The sequence below is a fragment of the Garra rufa genome, chromosome 11 (assembly GCF_049309525.1).
Source record: "Garra rufa chromosome 11, GarRuf1.0, whole genome shotgun sequence".
NCBI lineage: Eukaryota > Metazoa > Chordata > Actinopteri > Cypriniformes > Cyprinidae > Garra > Garra rufa.
In genome coordinates this window covers 30,601,966-30,625,905 of record NC_133371.1, presented here as the reverse complement: position 1 = coordinate 30,625,905, position 23,940 = coordinate 30,601,966, and the positions used below count along the sequence as shown (strand labels likewise).

General features: G+C 35.8%; 2 protein-coding genes across 2 annotated transcripts in view; one reads left to right on the top strand and one right to left on the bottom strand.

Moving 5' to 3' along the window:
- Positions 1–6: 6 nt before the first annotated feature.
- On the bottom strand, positions 7–7,392 carry aagab (alpha and gamma adaptin binding protein). The gene is made up of 10 exons (XM_073850938.1): positions 7,201–7,392; positions 4,743–4,933; positions 4,566–4,662; positions 4,386–4,475; positions 4,228–4,311; positions 4,055–4,134; positions 3,517–3,607; positions 1,364–1,468; positions 1,030–1,079; positions 7–495 (listed from the first exon to the last, which is right to left on the bottom strand). The coding sequence occupies exons 1-10, from the start codon at positions 7,292–7,294 to the stop codon at positions 418–420; spliced, it is 960 nt and encodes a 319-aa protein (XP_073707039.1). The 5' UTR covers positions 7,295–7,392; the 3' UTR covers positions 7–417.
- A 297-nt stretch (positions 7,393–7,689) lies between these two features.
- The window catches only part of iqch (IQ motif containing H), a 37,449-nt gene continuing 21,198 nt past the window's right edge, over positions 7,690–23,940 (top strand). The window contains exons 1-14 of the mRNA XM_073850966.1: positions 7,690–7,740; positions 7,882–8,004; positions 9,228–9,331; positions 9,410–9,485; positions 9,574–9,687; positions 13,146–13,260; positions 14,279–14,371; positions 14,717–14,889; positions 15,424–15,975; positions 18,326–18,392; positions 18,803–18,886; positions 18,972–19,150; positions 21,277–21,549; positions 21,635–21,823. Of these exons, the coding sequence (XP_073707067.1) occupies positions 7,690–7,740; positions 7,882–8,004; positions 9,228–9,331; positions 9,410–9,485; positions 9,574–9,687; positions 13,146–13,260; positions 14,279–14,371; positions 14,717–14,889; positions 15,424–15,975; positions 18,326–18,392; positions 18,803–18,886; positions 18,972–19,150; positions 21,277–21,549; positions 21,635–21,823 (2,193 nt within the window). The remainder of the gene's footprint in view (positions 7,741–7,881; positions 8,005–9,227; positions 9,332–9,409; positions 9,486–9,573; positions 9,688–13,145; positions 13,261–14,278; positions 14,372–14,716; positions 14,890–15,423; positions 15,976–18,325; positions 18,393–18,802; positions 18,887–18,971; positions 19,151–21,276; positions 21,550–21,634; positions 21,824–23,940) is intronic.

The following is a 23,940-nucleotide window of genomic DNA, read 5'->3' as shown; positions in this document are numbered from 1 at the left end:
CAAAAGTGATTCGACAGATCATTATTTTAATTGATGAAGAGCTAATGACATGCACAAGCATAGTCCGTAATTGTGACTTACATCGGAAAAATACGTTTAAAAACAATCCACTTTTGTCAGCTCATCCGTCATTTGATTTATAACTCGTTTTGACAGAACCATAGGCTTCATCCTTGTATGTGGCTGCAGACTTGCACTGACACCAACTAGAGAACAGGCAACCCGTCCCATTGCTCTGAGATTACAATGAAGCCAAATGAAGCCCCTGATTGAGGGGCTAGTAACAGCAGTATCATGAATATCTCATTTGCTGTTTTTGCCCACATCTTCCATGTTTCTTGGGCGGGGCAGGACTGGGCAGATTTAGGATGACTGAGGGGTTTAAAGGGTGGGCTGAGAATCAACAGTGGAAGCTGGTTAACTCTCCTCCCCTGATGACAAGCCGTCAATCTCATCCTGGTCTCCACCAATAGCCATCCAGAATGCTTTAGCAACCTGATTGAGGGTAATTTGATTATTAATGCAATCAGGTTTTAAAACATATTAGCATTAGTATTAAAAGAATAGTTAACCCAAAAATCTCAATTCTGTTCTTAATTACTTAACCTCGTGTCGTTCCAAACCTGTAAGACCTTTGTTTATCTTTGGAACACATATTAAGATATTTTTGATTAAATCTGAGAGCTTTCCAACTCTGGATAGACACAAACACAACTGACACATTCAAGGGCTAGAAAGTTACTAAGAACATTGGTAAAATAGCCCATATGACATTTCAGTCACAGCAAGGTATCACTATTATTTTATGAAGCTAGAACTTTTTTTCTGGGCCTTGAAATTTATAGTTGCATTGTCGTCTATGCAGGGTCAGAAAGCTCTTGGATTTCATCAGAAATATCTTTATTCGTGTTTCGAAGATGATCGAAGGTCTTAAATGTTTGGAACAAAATGAGGTTGAGGAATTAATGATAGAATATTTATTTTTGGGTAAACTATCCCTTTAATGAGACAATATTAAAGATATATTACCTTTTCTGCATGTACTTTCCTCTGCTCATGCGGCAACGAAGAGGCCTTGTCTGCAAATAAAAAGAGTTTTAGGAATATTATTTGTAAAAACAGGCCTTTTCTTTTGAGTTTTGGTAAATTGTTTTAACTAAATATCTTGAATGAAACTAAAGAGTTCCCTCAAAAACATTAAGCACCAAATTCAGCTTTGCCATTACTGGAATGAATCACATTCTATAATATATTAATACATAGAACAGTTAAAGGTTATGTGGTTATGCTAAACGAATATTTCATAATATTCCTGTTTTTATGTTATTCTTCGTAAAAAAAAAAAAAAAAAAAAACTTTTTACCTTTCATCTCTTTTAATTTTGTAAAGAGTCGTTCAAAATTTTCCACATCTGCATCTCCAGCTGTTAAATTAGCCAACTCTTGTATGTCAATGTCAATCATGGGATCTGTGACAGATCAGCAAATATTTAATTAAACACTGCACAGAAGTACTGTATAGGTCAAAAGTTTACATCCCCCTTTCAGAATCTGCAAAATGTTAATTATTTTAGCAAAATAAGAGGGATCATAAAAAATTCATGTTGTTTATTTAGTACTGACCCGAATAAGATATTTAACTTAAGAGATGTTTACATATAGTCCACAACAGAAAATAACAGTTGAATATATAAAAATGACCCCTTTCAAAAGTTTACATACACTTGATTCTTAATACTGCCTTCTTAGCTGAATGATCCACAGCTGTGTCTTTTTTTTGTTTAGTGATAGTTGTTCATGAGTCCTGAACAGTTAAACTGCTCGCTGTTCTTCAGAAAAAGCCTTCAGGTCCCACAAATTCTTTGGTTTTTCAGCATTTTTGTGTATTTGAACCCTCTCCAATTATGACTGTATGATTTTGAGATCCATCTTTTCACACTGAGGACAACTGAGGGACTCATATGCAACTATTACAGAAGGTACAAACGCTCACTGATGCTCCAGAAAAAAAAAAAGACGCATTAAGAGCCGGGCGGTGTAAACTTTTGAACAAAATGAGATCAGTACATTTTTCTTATTTTACCTAAATATCTTTTTTTTCCCATTTAGTACTGCCAGTGTTGCCAGATTGGGCGGGTTGCCGCCCAATTGGGCTTCTTTTGATCAGCTTGGACCGGAGAATAACGCATTGGGCGGGTAGACAAAATTTGGGCTGCTTTTAAAAATTAAAAGCCGCCTAATCAGCTGCTTTTTTTTATTCGCTTTTATCATAGTCATGTTATTTTAATATGTTAGATTTCAAAGTATCACAGTAAATAATGTGTAGTGCAGTCATCAACTCACTTTTCATGAGTGATGGGGTTTTGGCGCTATAATGGGCAAGATTTTGAATGTGCAGCTATATATTCATTAATTTATTTTATTTTAGTGATTGCGATGGCAAAGTGGCCTAAATATCTTACACTTATGTTTACTGTGGACATGGAAATGATGCATGTGTTTTTCCAAGGGTTAAAGTCATCGGTTAATTTCTTCCTCTGAATGACTTTGCCCTGTTTTGATCCATATTCCTGTGAAAATTATTTCTCTTTATTTTATTTATTAAAGAGATAAAAATGGTCCTCATCAATAAAATTCTGTCTCATTATTTTGGCAGTTAAAAATTTTGGGCTGGTTTTTGATGAAGTGGGCGGGTTTTGGTGAGCTTTTGGGCTGGAAATCATCAACCCAATCTGGCAACACTGAGTACTGCCCTTCAGAGGCTACAGAAAATAGTTACATGTTTCCCAGAAGACAAAATAAGTTTATATCACCGTTCTTCAAATTCATAAAGTTTTCATCCCCTCGGACTTTTAATGCATTGTTTTTCTTCTGGAGCATCAGTGAGTGTTTGAACCTTCTGTAATAGTTGCAAATGAGTCCCTCAGTTGTCCTCAGTGTGAAAAGATGGATCTCAAAAATCACACAGTCATTGTTGGAAAGGGTTCAAATACAGAAAATGGCTGAAAAGACAAAGAATTTGTGGGTCCTGAAGGATTTTTCTGAAGAACAGTGGGCAGTTTAACTGTTCAAGGGACTCATGAACAACTATCACTAAACAAAAAAAAAAAAAAAAAAAAAAAAAAAAACCCGCTGTGGATCATTCAGGTATCAACACAGTATTAAGAATCAAGGAGATGTAAACTTTTGAACGGGGTCATTTTTATAAATTAAATTATTTTTTTTTTCTTGTGGACTATATGTAAACATCTTTTATGTGAAATATCTTATTCAGGTTAGTACTAAATAAACAATATCATGCTTTTTGTATGATCCCTCTTATTTTGGTAAAAATAATTAACATTTTGCAGATTCTAAAAGAGGGGTGTAAACTTTTGACCTCAACTTCACAATGAAGTAAGTCTTTAAACAACAGCTTGCTCCATTTGTACTTAAAGCGCTAATACCCTATTTTATCATGTCATTAATTTACCTACAAAATGAGTGTAAATGAACTGCCCTTAACAAAAGCACTTACCGACTACTGTATCAACTGCATTATTTTGGTTATTCTCTGCTCTCTGGCTCTCAGTGCCTTCATCTGTACTGTTGGATGGGGAATGAGAGGACTAGTAACGAGAAAAAATAGTCTGTTACAATGAGATGGATGACCTTCAAGGGATAGTTCAGACAAAAATGAAAATTCTGTCATGAATTACTCATGTCGTTCCAAACCTTTAAGACCTGTGTTATTCTTCAGCACACAAATTACGATATTTTTGATCAAATCAGAGTGCTTTCTGACCTTTCTGAGAAGAAATTGTTGAATAAAGTCATCTACCTTTCTGGACCTTATACACGGTGGTCAGAAAGCTCTCAGATTTAATAAAAAACGTCTTAAATTGTGTTGAAGATGAACAAAGGTCTTATGGGTTTGGAATGACATGAGGGTGAGTAATTAATGACAGAATTTTCATTTTTGGGTGAACCATCCCTTTAAGACTAATGTACCTAAACTGTTGTAAATAATCTTCATCTACATATATTAAAGAGCAGCACAATTAGAAAAGGCTAACCAGTGTCTCTTGACTGGGTCGTGGGTTGTTGTGATGAGAGGCCACCAGGCTGCTCATTAGCCCAAATCCCTGACTGTGTTCTGAAAATAATAAACAATAAAAAGAATGAATCTCTGAATATGATTTGCTGTAGATGCCATTGTACATTTTGCATTAAGGCAATAAAATCTCACCATCTTTCATCTCAACGCTGGACCACACGTTGGCGTTGAGCGCCTGAACGATTCTTTTCACTCCGGTGGACTCTGGGAAGTCATCTATGGGGTACACAAAACACTGTAAACAAAATAATTCATGTGCATAATCGTGACTAGACTGTTTTCTCTCTCACCATCTTCATCAGGTAGATCTTGAGGGTTGAGCTCTACTAATTCAAAAGCGTGAGCCAGACACCACTGCTGGGCCTCGTGTTTGCTAACACCTGCAATGGCATATTTACACCAAACTTAGCAAAAAAACTGCATATGTTAGATCCAAACCACTGAAAAAGTAGTAGCAAACACTCACTCACCACTGTCACATGCATGGTCACACACTAGGATCAGCACTTCTGGAGCCAAATCCTCCACTACTGATAACCAGGAGTTGACACTGTTAAGACCGTCTTTCTGAAACACAAAAAGCACTGAATCAAGGCACACGCACTAAAAGGTGAATTTGTAAAATGATCAATGTGTTAATAACTCACAGCTTTGCTGTCAAAATAAACGATGAACGCTTGCATAGACCGGGCAACCTCTGTATTCATGTCGAATGGACTTGAAACAACACATAAGCTGACGTCTGCTGTGTAGTACTTGTTGTTGATTGTCCATGGATACCAAGAAACTCTTTCCTCTGTTTTGGTAGCTTGAGGTAGTGATTCTGAGCTCAAGATCTCTGAAATAAAACATGACCAAGTGAGTGTTTGCTGGCAGTGAAAACAAACTAAAAGTTCAACACTGCCGCCTGCTGGACACAGAAGAATCAGTCGATTTAAAGAATACCTAAACATTTTAAATCTAAAATGTCCTAAAAGTAAAGCACTTAACCATAAGGATTAAAAATTGATGTACCAAATGTATCAAATGATTATATACAATTGAGGTCAAAAGTTTACATACTCCTTGCAGAATCTGCCAAATTTTAATTATTTGACCAAAATAATAGGGATTATAACAGCTTTTTTGTTTAGTGATAGTTGTTCATGAGTCCTTTGTTTGTCCTGAACAGTTAAACTGCCTGCTTTCAGGTCTCACAAATTCTTTGGTTTTTCAGGATTTATATGTATTTGAAAAATCCTTCAGGTCCAAATTCTTCGTTTTTTCAGCATTTGTGTATTTAAACCCTATTTCAACAATAATTGTATGATTTTGAAATCCATCTTTTCACACTGAGGACAACTGAGGGATTCATATGCAACTATTACAAAAAGTTCAAAAGCTCACTGATGCTTCAGAAGGAAACACAATGCATTAAAGGAGTTAAAACATTTCAGGATTTCTCTCCATATAATGGACTTCTATGGTGCCCCCAAGTTTGAACTTCCAAAATGCAGTTTAAATGCAGCTTCAAAGAGCTCTAAACGATCACAGCCGAGGAAGAAGGGTCTTATCTAGCCAAATGCTCGGTTATTTTTTTTTAAAAAACATTTACAATTTATATACTTTTTAATCTCAAACGCTCGTCTTGTCGAGCTAGAAAAGACAAGCATCTGAGGTTAAAAAGTATATAAATTGTAATTTCTTTTTAGAAAATAACCCATCGTTTTGCTAGATATGACCCTTCTTTCCTCGGCTGTGATCGTTCAGAGCCCTTTGAAACTGCATTTTGGAAGTTCAAACTCGGGGGCACCATAAAAGTCCATAATATGGAGAGAAATCCTGAAATGTTTTACTCAAAAAACATAATTTCCTTACAACTGAAGATTCAGTCTTGGATGACAAGGGGGTGAGAACATTATCTGTAAATTTTTGTTCTGAAAGTGAACTACTCCTTTAAGAGCCGGGGTGTAAACTTTTGAACAGAATGAAGACGTGTACATTTTTCTTATTTTGCCTAAATATCATATTTTATTTTAGTACTGCCCTTCAATAGCTACAGAAGATACTTATATGTTAACCAGAACACAAAATAAGTTAAGTTTAGCCTGATATTCAAATTCAAAAAGTTTTCACTTAATAGTGTTTAAAGCACTTAATAGTGTTTCCTTCTAAAGCATCAGTGAGCATTTGAACTTTTTGTAATAGTTACATATGAGTCTCTCACTTGTCCTCAGTGTGAAAAGATAGATCTCAAAATCATCCAGTCATTTTTGGAAAGGGTTCAAGCACACAAAAATGCTAAAAAACCAAAAGAATTTGTGGGACCTGAAGGATTTTTCTGAAGAACAGCAGGCAGTTTAACTGTTCAGGACAAACAACAAACTCATGAACAGCTATCACCTAAAAACAACAACAACAAAACAAAAAAAACACACACAGCTGTGGATCATTGAGAATGAAGTGTATGTAAACTTTTGAACAGGGTAATTTTTATAAATCAACTTCAACAATTATTTTCTCTCGTGGACTATATGTAAACATCTTTTATGTAAAATATCTTAATCAGGTCAGTACTAAATAAGAAAAAATAGCATGCATTTTGTATGATTCCTCTTATTTTGGTAAAATATAATATTTTTGCAGATTCTGCAAGGTGTATGCAAACTTTTGACCTCAACTGTATATTGCACACTTACTATGTATTGTAACCCTGCATCACGAATATTTGTAAAAAATAACAGCACCAGTAATGATTTACATCTATTGTCCAGCTGGATCATGATTTTTTAAAAATTAGAAAACCAATATAAGAGACAAACGTGTAAACTGTAACTTTTACGAAACACTGCATGTCACATGAAATCAGCAAAAAGCCAGATAAAGATTAAAGATGACAGTCTTAGGCAATCCCTAGAAAAAATATTGCTTTTAATCTATGGTTACAAAATACATTAACGCACAGTAACAGTTATATTTTATGCGATTAAAAATGAAACCGTTATCGCGATCGACATATGTTGATCTGTAATTAGAAGACAGCACGATGAATGTTTCTTGTTGACAGCTAACGTTAGCATAGCATCGAGGCTAAAGATTGTAGAATAGATTTCCCCTTTTACTCACGTCTAATGAGCTCCTCTTCTTTAAAGCTGGGATCACAACTTGTGACTAAGATACAAGGCAGGGTAGGTACTTCATCTCCTTGATCATCTGCCATTTTAAGCTTTTGGACACTTAAAAACTGTTCCTAATGAAAGTTAGCACGTTAGCAACAACTGTCAACCACCTCCAGGAAACCTTTCACCTCTAACCCCTACCAACTTACTTCCGTGTCTGCGCACGAGTGTGGGTTAGAAAATCTAAAGTTTAAGAGTTAAAGTAAATCAGTTTTCCAGTGCATAGCTATATAAATACCGCAGTGATACACCATGATTATTAACGAAATGGCAATAATAACAAACAATACTGGCCTGACTGTGTTTACTGACGGAGGCGTCATGTTGCCATAGTTACAGTCAGACCTTTGTTTAGAAAAATATAAAACTTGCAACGAAGCGAGAAAGCACTTAGAAAAAACAAGCTTAAATGTGACCTGAATTATTTAGTAGAAAAATGGCCGACGTCCTAAAAAACAAAGATGAAGTTGGTCATATTTTAGTACAGGTAATGTGTTCAAGTACACAATAATATAAATAAAAAAGGACTGTTTTAAGTTTTAACCATGTTAGTTGTATTATATAATTGAATATGATATAATTTTACTGTTTGTAAAACTATACTTTTGCGATTTTTATTGTGTCTCAGGTGCAGGATGATTTAAGACAACTAAAAAAGAATCTCGTTCGATTGACTGTGGAGGAGAATGGGGAAGTTTTGGACATTCAAGCTTTGGATGCAGCCATCAGCAGGACAGAAAATGGAATAAGGGTATATATAAAGCCAGCTTTATGACAACTTGACTTGAATAGTTCTGTATTTGAGGTCTGCATTACTTAAATACACAGCGTACAGTACCAAATTTCTGTCGGAGGAGAATTTTAAAAATTGCAATCAGTATCATTTAGAAAGTTTTGTAGTAGATTTTTTAGCTTCTGTTTACACTGCCGTTAAAAAGTTTGGAATCAGTGAAATTTGTAATTTTTTAGTCTTTTTTGCTCATCAAGGCTGCGTTTATTTGATTAAACATACAGAAAAAAATAACTTTGTAATATTGTGAAAACTGTAATATTGTGAAAAATTTTAGCAATTTAAAATACTGGTTTTCTATTTTAATATACTATTAAATGTAATTTATTCCTGTGATCAAAGCTGAATTTTCAGCATCAATACTTCAGTCTTCAGTGCCACATGATACTTCAGAAATCATTCTAATATGCTGATTAATTATCAGTCTTGGAAACACTTGTTCTGCAAAATATTTTTTTGCAAACCGTGATACTTTTCAGGATTTTTTGATGAATAAAACATTCAAAAGAACAACATTTATTTAAAACAGAATTATTTTGTAACAATATGCATTACTGTTCCAAGTTTCATTGAAATAAATTATATTCTTATAATAATTTTATTCAGCAAGGATGTGTTAAAGTGATAAAAAAAAAAGTAATAGAAAAGACTTGTATTGTTAGAAAATAATTCTATTTTGAATAAATGCTGTTCTTTTTAACTTTTTTTTCATCAAAGAATCCTGAAAAAAGTATCACAAGTTCCAAAAAAATATTTGGCAGCACAAGTGTTTCCAAGACTGATAATTAATCAGCATATTAGGATGATTTCTGAAGGATCATGTGACACTGAAGACTGGATTAATGATGCTGAAAATTCAGCTTTGATCACAGAAATAAATTAGATTTTAAAGAATATTGAGATAGAAAATTGTTATTTTAAATTGCAATTATATTTTATAATATTACTGTTTTTTTTTCTCGGTATTTTTGATAAAAATGTTTAAAAAACATTAATAAATTGAATGCTAGTGTGTATGTACATATATATGTATATATATTCTTGTTTTAGAACTTTTTTGATTCACTTCAAATGTTTACTACTATATAACTAATAATTATCTCACTAAGATCCATGCAGTGGAAATATATAACAAATGTGGATAAACGAATGATGCTTGTAAATATTTGTTTACTGAATTATAGAGGCATGCAGACGATTATCTGAAAACCATAAATAATCAGGTTTTGACTCTACCCTGTATTGAAGAGCCTGAAAAGAAGCCTGTCCCCACCAAGCTTGTTAAATGGTATTTAAAAACGCATAATGTCAATTACATTATGTAAAAATCACAATAAATCTAACACATTTCATAACATTTTTATAGGCAGCCACAATATGAGACAATACCAAATGCACGCCCTCAAAGGTGCCAGATACCTGGTCCATCACCAGGAGAAAAGGTTTCCATCTTTACACATATGCATAACATTTGTCCAGCCAAAAAAATAAAATTTAATTCGGTAATCTATGATTCTGTCTCTCCAACAGCACAAGTCAGCATTAATCATGCGTCTGCTAAATAACCCCTTTCACCCAAAGAACAAGGAGATCGTACAACACAATTATGGGATTCAGCTTCCTCACCTGCACAAGAAAACCGGGGCCAGTGTGAGTTGATAAAAGATATGTTTGTGTTGTTATTCAAAATGGTAAATTAATGGGGCAGTTCATCAAAAAATGAAAATTCTGTCTTTACTCACCCTCATGTTGTTTGAAACCTGACTTTATTTCTTCTGCTGAAGAAATGCATGAGATATTTCTTAAAATACGTTCTGTTATGTACAACTGAAAAAATAATGACAATGATTCTTTTTTTGTGTTTGAACTGTCTCTAATACTATAGTGTTTCTTTATTTTACATGTGTGTAAAGCAGCTTTTATGATTAAGGCTTATTGATGGTGTTGATTATATGTTGGCCAGCTCTGACTGTTGCCTTAACGCCAGCGTCTGTCACATGAACCTCGTGAAAAGAAAAGATGTGACTGGCGTGTAATAATAGATGACTCCAGTCACTTTGCTTTCAAACAGGAGATGCGGATTTGAAGGTCACCTGGTTTGGCAGTGACAGCTAAATCTGTCTGTTGGTAAACAAATTAATCTTTCTAAAGGTCACCATTTGTTTTGGTGCTCTGTTTCCCCCCCTTCTGCTTTCCGCCGCGGTTCTTCCTCTATCTCCTGCATCCTCTGCCTGTCACTCGTGAGGAGGCTGTCATGTTGTTGAGAAGAAGGTATGAGACTTGGCTGCCGAAAGCAGACAGACGCAGATTGCGGCACATCAGCATTCTTCGGAGGACGGCCACCGCCTGATTGCAGTTGTATGGGCTGCTGCTTTACAGCTGTCTCAGGACAGGCACCGGTACCTGTTCCCGCATGCCAATAAGACAGCCGTGGCTTACCCAACTGGCACTCGCTGGCGCTCTGCCTGCTGCGTCGATACCTCTGTGCTGTCGGCTAGTTCTCCACTGAGTCTCCGAAGGAGCTCCCACTGTTTTTTTCTTTAAAATGTCCCCTTGTATCACTTAAACAGCTGCGAGCCTCCAAACCTCTCCAAACACCTGGCCGGCGCTCGTGGTTTGTCAGGGAGCTCAGTGGTGTGACAACAGACAGGCCAGAGAACAGCAGGATGAGTTGAGTACAGAAGGGCTCTGTCTGGCATGTGCCCACAACTTGACAAACTCGCAGTGTGCTCTCCATTATATGTTTTTCGGCACTGACCTCGGTTTTTTTATGCTGTTTTGTGTGCTATGATTAATGCACGTCCTAAAAACGTTTATATTCTGATTTAGTCATCAAGCTATAAATTTTCTGTAGATAACATGTTTTTATTAGGCTTTTAAGTGACTTTTGGTGCTTGTTTTTATCAAAATGATTGTTAAAATTAATGACGAATTATATTAGTCGCTATATGACTAGCACTGAGATCCTAATTATTGCACTACATCCTTTTTATTGTGGAATGTGGTGCACGACTTTCATTTGATTTATGAACTATTATATGATAATGAGGAGGTACGAGCATTTTAGGCATTGCTCTGATGGAATTTAATTCTAGAAGATTTCAAGCAGCTGTTCACTTGAGAGAAGGTGCGAGACAAATAAACCACGCCGTGCTCAAAGTATCCAGAAAGCATTGCCAGCGTGTGATTGATTGCTTCAGGGAAGGGGGCTTATTGGCCAGTTTACAATGTCATTAACTGCCTGTATTTGAGCTCCAGCTTTATTTTAATGAATGCGGAAAATCTGTTGGTTGTAATCACACAACATCACGCGCTCTCTCTCGCAAATGTGCACGCACTTTTGATTCGCCACAGCCAACGGAACCGACAGAAAGAGAAACCATATTTCTTGACACCTACAAGCTGCCACCAGCCTGATTAATGGATAGTCGTCTCCCAGCCTTTTACAACAAAGTTTTGTTTGGAGGGAAAAATCTGATCGGTGACCCGAAGCTAATAGCATTCTCCATGAGCAAGTTATTGAGCGAAGTGTGTTCCCTCGCTCTCTTCTTCTAGTATCGGGTGAATGGTGGCTTTAGAGCCTGCAGGCAGGTTTGTTTGGCCCAGTGAAACGGGGCAGTAGGTTAATACCCTTTGTTCTGTCACTTTCAACACCTCTGACCTTTGACCACAGAGCTATCATTCGAGGGCTCAGTAATTCCTCCATGTTTGGACAATGTTTTATTGCCTTTTTAAGAAATACCCATTACTTTAAGCTTAAAGGGATAGATCTCCCAAAAATAAGAATGCTATTTTCCCTGTTGATGAAAGTGAGGGTGGGGTCTTAGTTTAATTAGTTTATTTACATATAAAAATATGTAATTTCTGTACCAAAACTACATATTTTACAGTAAACACAGCTAAAAAGCTTCCTACCACAGTTGCCATCCTTCACAAAATTAATATCTACCACAGTTTTATCACAGGTAGAATGCAAAAGGTTTCAATACAAGCATACAAGCATTTCAGTCAAAATGAATGCAATATTTCAAACTTTTAACCCACAGGAGAAAATCAACCTGCCGCAACAGTTTAAAATCAGCCCAGTTCCTTGTAAAAAATGCGGATTTGGCAACCCTACATCCAACACGAGCTGCATCCAAAGCAATTTAAATACTCTGCATATTGATAGTGACTCCGTGATGCGCAATAATAATATTCAATATTAGAATGTTTGCGGGAGCGGAATTTAAAAAACAGTCCTGCGCAAGGCTTTAATACAAAAACGCACACAATAAATGGCGACTGTAGAAAGCACCCGAAATTTTGGGCAATTTAGGCAATTTAGGAATCCTGGCCAGGGAAAAGAGGATGTATAGTCACCCTAACTGAAGTGCTTTTAAACACGCAGCGTTATTCTATGTGTTGACGTAATTTCAACTGAAACAGAAAGACAGGTTGGGACATATCCAGGAGTCCCACCCCCATTTATAAATGGCCAATAGCATCTGTTTATATCACAGCTTGGGCAAGAACCTTTAAGCTCGGTAAAGCTGCATTGGACAGTGTATGACAGCCACAATCTCATGCATTTTGCATTATCTATATATAATATAGCATTCTGTGTAAATACAAATTCTGTGAATGTGTGACCAATTTCAGCCACAGCCACAGCTTCAGCGTCTATTTATAGTGTAGGGAGCGGGATGCGTCGGATTCTAGAGAGCATTTGATTGGACAGAAAGTTTGATTAGAAGCTGAAGTTCAGGGTGATGTCATCAAAATCGCTGATCCATATTGGCGGATCTGCATATAAATGTGAATTTTATCATTAAGGCTAACCTTAAGGCTAACATATTAATACTAAAAGCCAAAAAAAAACTTCAATTTTGATTTCATGGGGACTTTAACATCAAACTTAAATATGCACCTATTTAAATCACTCAAATGAGATTTCAGTGCTACAGTGAAAGTATAAAGGGAAATAAATGATGATGTCTTAACTTCTTTGTGAAATAGCTCTTTAAAATAGATTCTGGGTGAACCACAATGGATTGAAAGAGTATAGTGTATGTTTACAGTATGTAATGAAAACATAACATTTGTTTGGTTGTTTTTTCTAGGTTGGGACTCAAAGAGTGGTCACTGGCCCCACTTTGGGTTTTGCTGCAGCACATAGAGGTCTACCTAAACACCTACACCCCAAACCACCACCTGAATGTAGAGACATGAATGCCGGTATAAACTTGTTTTTACAACTGATACAGATTTTTTTTACTGTGCTGTTTAAGAGTTTTAAGTCTGTAAGTTTTTTGAAAGTCTCTTATGTTCACCAAGGCTGAAATTATCAAATATACAAGTAAAATCAGTAAGATTGTGAAATCTTATAACAATTTTAAATAACTTTTATTATATATATGTGACCCTGGATCATAAAACGAGTAAATGGCACAGGTATATTTGTAGCAATAGCCAACAATACATTGTATGGGTCAAAATGATAAATTTTGCTTTTTTTGCCAGTAGGATATTAACTGAAGATCATGTTCCATAAAGATATCCTACCGTAAATATATCAAATGTTAATTAGTAATATGCATTGCTAAGAACTTCATTTGGACAACTTTAAAGACGATTTTCTCAATATTTCGATTTTTGCACCCTAAGATTCCAGATTTTCAAAACGTTGTATCTCAGTCAAATGTTGTCATATCCTAACAAACCAAATTGACCCTTATGACTGGTTTTGTGGTCCAGGGTCACATATATATACACACACACACAATTATATATTCCTGTAATGCCAATTTTCAGCAGCCATTAATCCAGTCATTAGTGTCACATGATCCTTTTGAAATCATGCTGATTTGGTGCTCAAGAAAATTTCATATTATTTTCAGTGTTAAAACAGTTGTGCTTTACATATTTTGTGACACATTTTCTTTGCACGATTCTTTGATAAATAGATAGGGAACCACATTTAAAATAGAAATATTCTGTAACATTATGAATGTGTTCGCTTTTACTTAATGATTCTTTGCTGAATAAAAGTATTGCTTTATAAAAAAAAACCTAGCAGAATTCAAACTTTTTAAACAGTATTGTATAAGCTTACATTTGCATAAATGAATTTGTTTGTTTGTGCCCTCCTTTTGTGTTCATGAATAATATGCTGTAGTCACGAATCCTAAAATATTTTGTGTACAGATCCTCCCTGCAGATTGTAATTAGACTTGATTTTTTTAATGCATTTCAGGGCTACTACCCTCAACAGCTGACCTCTCTTCAGTGCAAACCCCAGTACAGCCCAAAGCTGTCCATGTGCTCCAGAGAGAGGACAGTGGCCAAAGTAAGACGGGTCAGTCTATTTCCACAATGTCATTACACACTTGCGGCCTACATTTAAAGTTAGAAAGTCAATTTGTATGTATCCTAAAATTCTCTTGTATATTGGATCCCAACAATCTACATACATAAGGGAAGTAAACCAAGCCTCAAGTATTGCTATTTTGTTAATTAAAATGTCATTTTCAGCAGATAATTTTAAAGATTAGGCACTGGTACAAAATGTCAATAAAATGACTAGACAAATATTACATGTATTTATAAATATTGTTTACTTATCTTTTTAATATATCAATTATGTATATTATACAGTCTTTGACTGTAGTATGTACTTCTTATCTGATGATAGATGAGTCAGAAGAGGCTTCAAAACTGGAGATGGACGTGAGCAGAGACGGAAGATCAGCAACCGAGAGTCCAGGATCCAGGACCATGCGTACCCCCCCTCCTTCAGCTGCTTCTGCAAGCTCGGACAATGTGCTGATTCGTGGGGTAGCCCGACTCACCCCACTTAACCTGCAGGTATTATTTATTTATACTTACATACAGTCAAACCAAACTTTAATCAGACACCTTCAACTTTTCTCACATTATCACAGTTTATTCACTATAGATTAGAAAATGGTAATAAAATATGACAAGAACTCAAGAGTTAAAGTTTGCGAGAGCAAATTCATCTTGACAATGTCAGATAACTTTAATAGAAAGGTATGTAACAAAACAAGTTCAGGTCAAAGTGTAAAATCAAATTTCTGGTCCCAAATATTTATCAACTGGTAGTACTGGTAGTACACTGTATGAAGATTTTTTTGGGTATAATATGTCACCGTTTACTTTATTTTGCTATCCTCACTTATTTTAATGGACTATAGTGTCCTGCACCCACTAGTAAAAAAAAACAAATTAAAAATTATATCTGGTGTCTGAATAATTTCTGGTTTGAAGTTACATACATGACAAAGATATATAGTGTGTTCTGCTTGCTGAGGTACTATTTTAGATGATTTGGACACTCTATGTCTTCTGATTCTAATAATTTAGCATTTCTCTTCTTAGAGCGTTCCAGTGCCAGCTGCTGTCAGCAAATATCCTTTCACCATAGTTGAGGGTCAGATTGACCCGGATGATCCTGACTACTGTAGGTTTAAAAAGCAATACTGTCTATATTGGGGTGCAATGGTAGAGGCTTTGGACCAGCTGAAGAGGTTGCTATTGGACTTTGCGGTGCCACTGGCGAGGGTGTGTGGGGAACGGCTGGCAGCGTGCGTGCTGAGCGGTGAGCTCGAGTGGATAGACGGCAGGGGCCGGTGCGCCCCTGTGGAGAAGCTGTTCTTGGTGCTTGAAAACAGGGATGAGGTATGGGACCTGATGTGTCAGCCTGGCCAGCGCTACAAAGGCATCGAGGGGCATCAGGCAGCGGCTGTGCGCATCCAGACCTGCTGGAGGCGTTACTCTGCCCGTACCGCCTACCTGCTCCAGCTCAGGCCCAAATGGGCGGCTCAAGTTATTGCCATGTCTCTGCTGAAACGTGCCAAAATAGGCCACTTGAAGAAGAGTCTGCAGGCCTCACGTCTCCGCCAACTGGAAAACTACCGCATCAGGGCAGAGGTGAATAAAATATACATTTATATAACAGTTAGTTTTGGTCTGTTGAGCATCGTTCCAAGAGCATTGACATAACAGTTTTCAATTTTAAATTGTGAGATACAAACTCATAAGTTTATATCAAGTGTGTCGCACAATTCTTGAAAAATGAAGCCAAAACGTTTCGATCGCCCCCAGGTGGCTGGTCCCAGTATAGGTCATAAACCCCACCCTCTCTATGTAATCTAATGGGACGTGAGACAACCTAAACAGTTAAATTACACTTATAGATGGTTCCAAAGATGGTTTTCGTCATTTTGGGTAGTTCTTTTATGCTGATGTATGTTCCAGTGTTCATTTTTCTAATAAGTTTGCTTTTACTTTTATATCATGCAATTCTGAGAACAAAAGTCAGAATTCTGAGTTTATATCTCACAATTTTTTATATTTTTTCTTGCAATTGCAAGTTTAAATCTCACAGTTGTAAGAAAACAAAGTCAGAATTGTGAGATATAAACTCACAGTTTATATCTAATAAAGAAATAAAGTCGCAATTCTAAAAAATAAAGTCAGTTATATAAACTCTGACAACATATCAGTCTTTTTTTACCCCCAGAATTGGACTTTATAATTCGCAATTGCGAGATTATATCTCACAATTCTGAGAAATAAATTCAGAATTGCAAGAAAAAACATCAGAATTGCATGATATAAACTCGCAAAAAATCAGAATTCCGAGTTTTTTTCTTGCAATTGCAATCTCACAATTGTAAGAAAACAAAGTCAAAATTGTAAGATAAAAACTCAGTTCTGAGAAATAAAGTCGCAATTCTGAGAAATAAAGTTACAATTAATTTTTTTTCTCAGAATTGCATGTTTATATCTTACAATTGTGACTTTATAACTTTGACTTTATAACTCTGACTTTATATTTTCTTGCAATTGCAAGTTTAAATCTTACAATTGTAAGAAAAAAGGTCAGAATTGTGATATGTAAAAATCTTTATAATTTGCATTTGCGAGATTATCTCACAATTCAAAAAAAAAATTCTGAATTGCAAGAATAAACATTAGAATTGCTTGTGAATTTATATCATGCAATTCTGAGAAAAAAAAATCTGAATTCCGAGTTCATATCTCTCAATTCTGAAATTTTTTTCTTGCAATTGCAAGTTTAAATCTCACAATTTTTTTCAGAATTGTGAGTTTCTATCTAACAAATCTGACTTTATAACACGCAGTTGCAAGTTATTAAGTCAGAATTGTGAGATACAAACTCTGAGAACATGTCAGTCTTTTTCCCCTCAGAATTGGACTTTTCTATTGGAGTTTATATCTCACAATTTTGCAAGAAAAAAAGTCAGAATTCTGGGTTTACATTTCAAAAGTCAAAACTGTGAGATGAAGATGACGCAATTACCTTTCCTATTTTGTATTCAGTGGCAAAGATTTGTTCAAAAATTCAAAATGTTGATTTTGTGGGTCAACGAATCATTCATTCAATAAATTCGTTCAAACAGCGATTCATTTGCAACTGTTGGTTTATGAATAAGTAATGAAGTCATTCAGTCAACCAATTCTTGCAATTGTTCTGCTTTGGCTTTTCTTAAAACTATTATCACTGGCTGGGCAAAAACTGTAGTTGATTGTAAGAAATTAGCAATGTTGTTTCTAAATTGTTACCGTATATTAACTTGAAATGTTATAAAACCACAAAACCTTATTGCCTTTATAACTAGTTATCCCAGTGAATCCGTGGAATAAGAAAGTACAGTTGTTCCACTCAGATGAAATAAAAAAATGTGAAACCACACTTGTAAGGTACATGTATTTACCAATATAGCAGCAGAGAGAACTGAACTTTCAGTGCAGAGGTGCTTATTTAAAGAGTGATTGTGATAGCACAGACTCAGGTTTAGATTAAGTTTCTATTTGTCAGAACAGATGTTTCATCTGTTCTGTCATTCCTGTAACATCTTTATGAAACTAGCATGTCTCTTAATTAGTGCCCACATGTTCATTTATCCTCACCGTCACTCACTGTGAGAGGAGACACAAGCTTGTGTATGTTTCCACCCTTTAAACACTCACATCCTTTTAATTAAGTCTTAATCTTCCCCTGGCAGAAAGCTTCATGTAGCCTGCTAATTGAATTAATAGAGGAAAGATGTTTCTAAGTATGCACTTAGCTGATTTAATTAATGTGATTTATGCTTGGTTTGTCTCCATGAGACCCAGGGAGAAAGACAAGCATAATTTCCTCCCTTTGCTGCCATCGGTGGGCCGACAACATGATAAATCCATGTGCTGCTGGGTGCTGTCTGTCACCGATCACTTTTATTCTCTTTTACTCTCTGCTGTCTGTGATTCACAGAGTCTGGCAGCCAACTGGAAACACATCACCTCTGCCAAAAGGACTATCATCCACCTCCCATCATTGGGTAATTCCTTTCCATCTGTTATGATGGCTTCTGGTCACATATTATTTTAAAGCGAAAAAATACATCTTTTTGGGTGCACCTGCAGTTTTACAATTTATTTAACAAAAACTTGTCATTGAGACTAGCGCTGGCTATTGGAGATGATGATGATAAGTGTGATTTGTAATCACCAGCAGATGGAGTGTGATTTTTGCACTGGGGGTGGCTGAGGAGAGGCCTGTGTGAGCTCGGATAATTAAGAAGTTGAACCCTATTGTTTTTATTGCCTCGCTCTGTTAGTTTGTATGCATTTAATCATTTCATTACAGAGTCTTTTTGAGAATTCGGAGTGTTTTGACTTAGAATAGAGTTGTTAATTTAGGCTAAAATATTTCAAATCTCATTTCAAGTCATTTTGATTTGTTCAACAGGATATTCCCAACATCAGCGGCTCAGTCTCAGGGGATTTGATATTCTCCAGAATACCCAGATGGGCCGACTGTGTGACATCAGAGGTGAGGGTGTTAACCAGGACATGATCAAATTGGATTGGCAGCAGACACATGAAAGCAAACACAGTACTGTTTGTGTTACATACAGATGAGAATGTTGAGGTCATCTATGTGTCTCCGGTGCGCCTTGGTGAGGATGTTCTCCAGTACTACACTCGCCTGCTGGGCCTGCAGACTGCCATTGAGCTGGGTGACGCTTCTGTGCCCGAGTCCCACTGTGCCAAACGCTTCACTATCCTCATGCCAGAAGCACTGGAGTATTTTTCAGTATGATGCACCACATACACACACACCTAGATGTTAATACACAGACCTTTTGTCTCCCCTCAAAGTGATTTCTTAAATATATTCTTCAAAGAAAGATTTTATGTATTTAACCTGTAGAGGGCGACAGAGGTGACCTTTATATTTAGTACTCTGTGCAGACCTTCCATAAGTGATTAGGTTTCTGTGCAAGGATCTGTATTTTTATATTTACTTATTTAGTACAAAGCCACTTACAATAGAGAAACAAAAGCTATTGATATTGATTCCTAAATCCCAAAAATCGATTAGTCTAGCTTGTTTTCATTCCTTGAATGGAGCTTTGTAGCGCACATCCCATCCAATAAATCGCAATAAGCTTTGTGCTTTGTTATGAAAGTGTCAGATTTCAAATTCAGTTCATTTTATTAGAGTATTCAAACAATAAATGGTTGCTGAAGTGCAGGTAAACTCATCTCCTGGCTTTAATACCAGTTTCAGCACAAAATATAGTTGAGGTCAAAAGTTTACATTCACCTTGCAGAATCTTGAAAATGTGAATTATTTTACCAAAATAAGAGGGATTATACAACATGCATGTTGTTTTTTATTTAGAACAGACCTGAATGAGTTATTTCACATAAAAGACATTTACATATAGTCCACAAGAGAAAACAATAGTTGAATTTATAGAAATAACCCTGTATAAAAGTTTACATACACTTGATTCTTAATACTGTGTTGTTACCTGAATGATCCACAGCTGTATTTTTTTTTTTACCATGTTTGTCCTCAACAGTTAAACTGTCCGCTGTTCTTCAGAAAAATCCTTCAGGTCCCACAAATTATTTGGTTTTTCAGCATTTTTGTGTATTTAAACCCTTTTCAGTAATGACTGTATGATTTTGAGATCCATCTTTTTACACTGAGGACAACAGAGGGACTCTGTTGCAACTATTACAGAAGGTTAAAACGCTCAATGATGCTCCTGAAGGACAAACGATGCATTAAGAGTCGGGGGTGAAAACTTTTGAACAGAATGGAGATGTGTACAGAAGACAAAATAAATTACATTTCAACTCATTGTGAAAAGATGGATGTCAAAATCATACAGTCATTGTTGGAAAGGGTTCAAATACACAAAAATGCTGAAAAACTAAAGAATTTATGGGACCTGGAGAATTTTTCTAAAGAACAGTGGGCAGTTTAACCGTTCAAAACAAACAAGGGACTAAAGCACTAAATAGTACTAAATAAACAATAACATGCATTTTGTATGATCCCTCTTATTTTGGTAAAATAATTAATATTTTGTAAATTCAGAAAGGGGGATGTAAACTTTTGACCTCAACTGTATCCAAAATAATCCATATTGAATTCGAACTGAATTATGAAATCCAGCCCTAATATTTACTATTTAAAACATTTACTATTTATGATAATTACTAGTATATCCTTTTCTACTCATTGTTAGAACCTATAAAAGAACCTGAAAAAGGCTACCTTAAAACCCAAATTCAAATTTGTTTCTTCAGTTATTCTAGGCCTAACTGCCTGCGCGTTCAAGCAACGTGCCTCTGTTATTTATTGCCGCATAGCACACAAGCGGCACGCGCTGCCTCTTCCCTGTCGATTCCTCTCTGTGTGTAAACTCTGCCAGACGTGTCAGCAGGATAAATCTCTGTTAGCCATTGCTGCCAGCGTGGTGTGCCAATGACAGACGGGACAATTCTGCTTGGATCAAACATACAGATGTGGAGTAATTAGTGCTTTCCCCACGGAGCCCATCACTAAGCACATAGTAAAGACAAGAGGCTGCAGAGGTGTACGGCCCTCCCCAGACTCTCCTTTATCAATTTAACGTGTTGGAGTACAGGAGAGGTCATGACCCCTCCGGCTGCACGTAATGGGCCCAATGTGTTTGCGCACGTTCATAAATTACACCCATAGACAAAGGCAGGGGTGAGACCTTATTGCTGGAGTGGAAAGGACAGTTATTTATGTACACAAAGACCGCTGAGATTTCACCTTTGGGAGTGAATATACATAATAAAAATATATTTCTGTTATGCGTTCTCTTTATTAGAGCTTATTATGATAATTCCACAGCTTTTGTGCTCTTTAAATTGATCATTATATTCCTCTTTCAGACCCGAAACATGTGTCTAGCTTCGCTCCTGAAGTACAGCCCTCGAACACTACAGCGCATCAAGAATTTGATCCAGGGGAAGCAGGCCTACATGATTGGCGGTGTCACCCATGTTGATGACCTGGCTGTAGCTGATGAGCTCGAAGTTCCACTTTTGGGCACAGAGCCTGCGGTGACCCAGCTATACAGCACGAAATCCGGAGGAAGACGGATCTTTAGTAGTGCAGGGGTCGACATGCCTCCAGGAAAGTGGGATATATACACTCTGGAGCAGGTCTGTGTGCACAGTAACCTCATGTGAAACACATTTGATGACGTAGAAAAAGAATAAAATATTAGAGGTGATGTCTGTCTTCCAGCTTCATGAAAGTCTAGCCCAATTGATGACAGAACACATGGAAGTCCAGCGATGGCTCTTCAAGATAGATAGCGAAGTGGGTGGACGGGGAACGGCCTATTGTGATGTCTGCCACCTAAAATGCCGCCCATGGGCACAGCAGGAGTTTAGTCGCCATGGGCCAGAACAGTGGAGAACGTCACACTCTCAAGTAAAGGTAGGACTTGTTTAGTTTTAAATAAATTAAGTTTAAATAACATTCAGTTATTAATGTAGTTTATTTTATTTTGTATTTTATTTTACACACACACACACACACACACACACACACACACACACACACACATATATATATATATATATATTGAGAAAATATACATTTTAAATATTTTTGTTCATATTGTATTTTTTATTTTAATAATGTTTTTATTTTAACTTTACTTAACTATTAAGTTATACAGTATTACTTTAATAAGAATCAAGATAATTTATATGCGTCATATGCATTTTATTTTACATTAAATTTAATTTAGGTTGAACTATTTCAGTTCTAAAATAGCATAATGTTTAGTAAAACCCAAATATAATGGCAATATTACTTAACATTTTGTAAAAGAAAAAAAAAGAAAGAAAGAAAAAGCTGAAGTGGCTTTTAAATTGAAGTGATTTTGCTTTTAAAACAAATAAAATAAATCTGTTAAGAATAGGAATGTAACGAAATCAAAATCTCACGATACGATAGTATCTCGATATGAAGTCCACGATATGATATTTATTGCAATATTTAAAAAAAAAATACAAATGAAGATGAAAAAATTGTGTACATTTTAAAGTTAAATTATTCTATCTAACGCACTTCAAGGGTTCAAAATTAAGAGCTCCAACCCATGTTCTTAACTAAGAAAACAAAAGTCAGAAAAAAGTCAGTGACTTGTACCTGAACTTTAAAGGGGAATCACCCCTCTTTTTATTTGTGGTATACTGTCTCAGTCTAAATTACTATGACACTGGGGTGTTAGGAAGCCAAACAAAATAGAATATAATAATAATAATAATAATAATAATATATTATTAATAATATATTTTATTATTCCTAGGACAGTAATAGCTTATATTGTAAAATTGCACTGTAAAATAAATGAAAATGAATATTTCAGGTATATTGTTTTTGCTTTACACTAGGCTACAGTAGGAAACTTACAACACTTATTTTCTAATTTCTACACTTGAAAGAGATCTTTTGAATATGGACTGTAATAACGTTACCACTGCCAGCAAATCATACTGCACTTTTAAGCTTTTATTTTGACAAAAATGGCAGTAGAGCTTTTATTTTGATGAAAAACTCCAGCTCCAATTCAGACTATTTTCTCGCAATTGCGAGTTTACATCTTGCAATTCTGACTTTTTTTCTCAGAACTGTGTGATATAAACTCACAATTGCGAGTTATAAAGTCAGAATTGCGGGATATAATGTCACTATTGCGAGAAATTATTTTTCTCGCAATTGCGAGTTTGTATCTCGTAATTCTGACTTTTTTCTCAGAATTGTGAGATAGACTGGCAATTGTGAGTTATAAAGTCAAGCTCTGAGGAGAAAAAAAAAAACTGATACGTTCACAGAATTGCGAGTTTATATCTCAGAATTGCGAGATATGAAGTCTTTTTATTTTTATCTCACAATTCGAATTTTTTTCTCGCAATTGCGAGTTTATATCACACAATACTGACTTTATTTCTCAGAACTGCAAGTTTATATCTCACAATTTTGTCTATGACTCACAATTGCGAGTTTATATTTCACAATTCTGAGAAAAGAAGTCAGAATTGCGAGATAATAACCCTTTTTTATTCAGTGGCGGAAATGGGCTTCCATACATAATGGCCCAAAACACAACTGTGAAAAACCTTTTATGTTAGAAAAAGACCTATCATTTCATATGTCATGTGACCATGATGATATCTAGTGTTGGGCGATATGCTCAATTTTCATATTGTCCAATCGTCAGCCTCTGAGATCACCGATACAGGATACTATCGTGCTAATTTATTTAATAATATGTAAATGTGTCAATATGTAATAAATTCCTTATTCGTTTTGTAAGGGTAGTGCATGTGACTTGTGACACAGTTGTGCGTGTACAGAGCGCTGACGGTAGTTCTGTTCAAGTTTACTTTCGGTTTCATTCTCTGCTATCTTCAGGGAGTGGTAAATGTGCGTGCCTGAATGTAAATGAATGTATCTTTCTATACCCGTCATATTGCGATAATGCTACCGCTATATGTCTGATCTTTGTCATCAGTTCATGTTGTAGTTCAGTTCATATA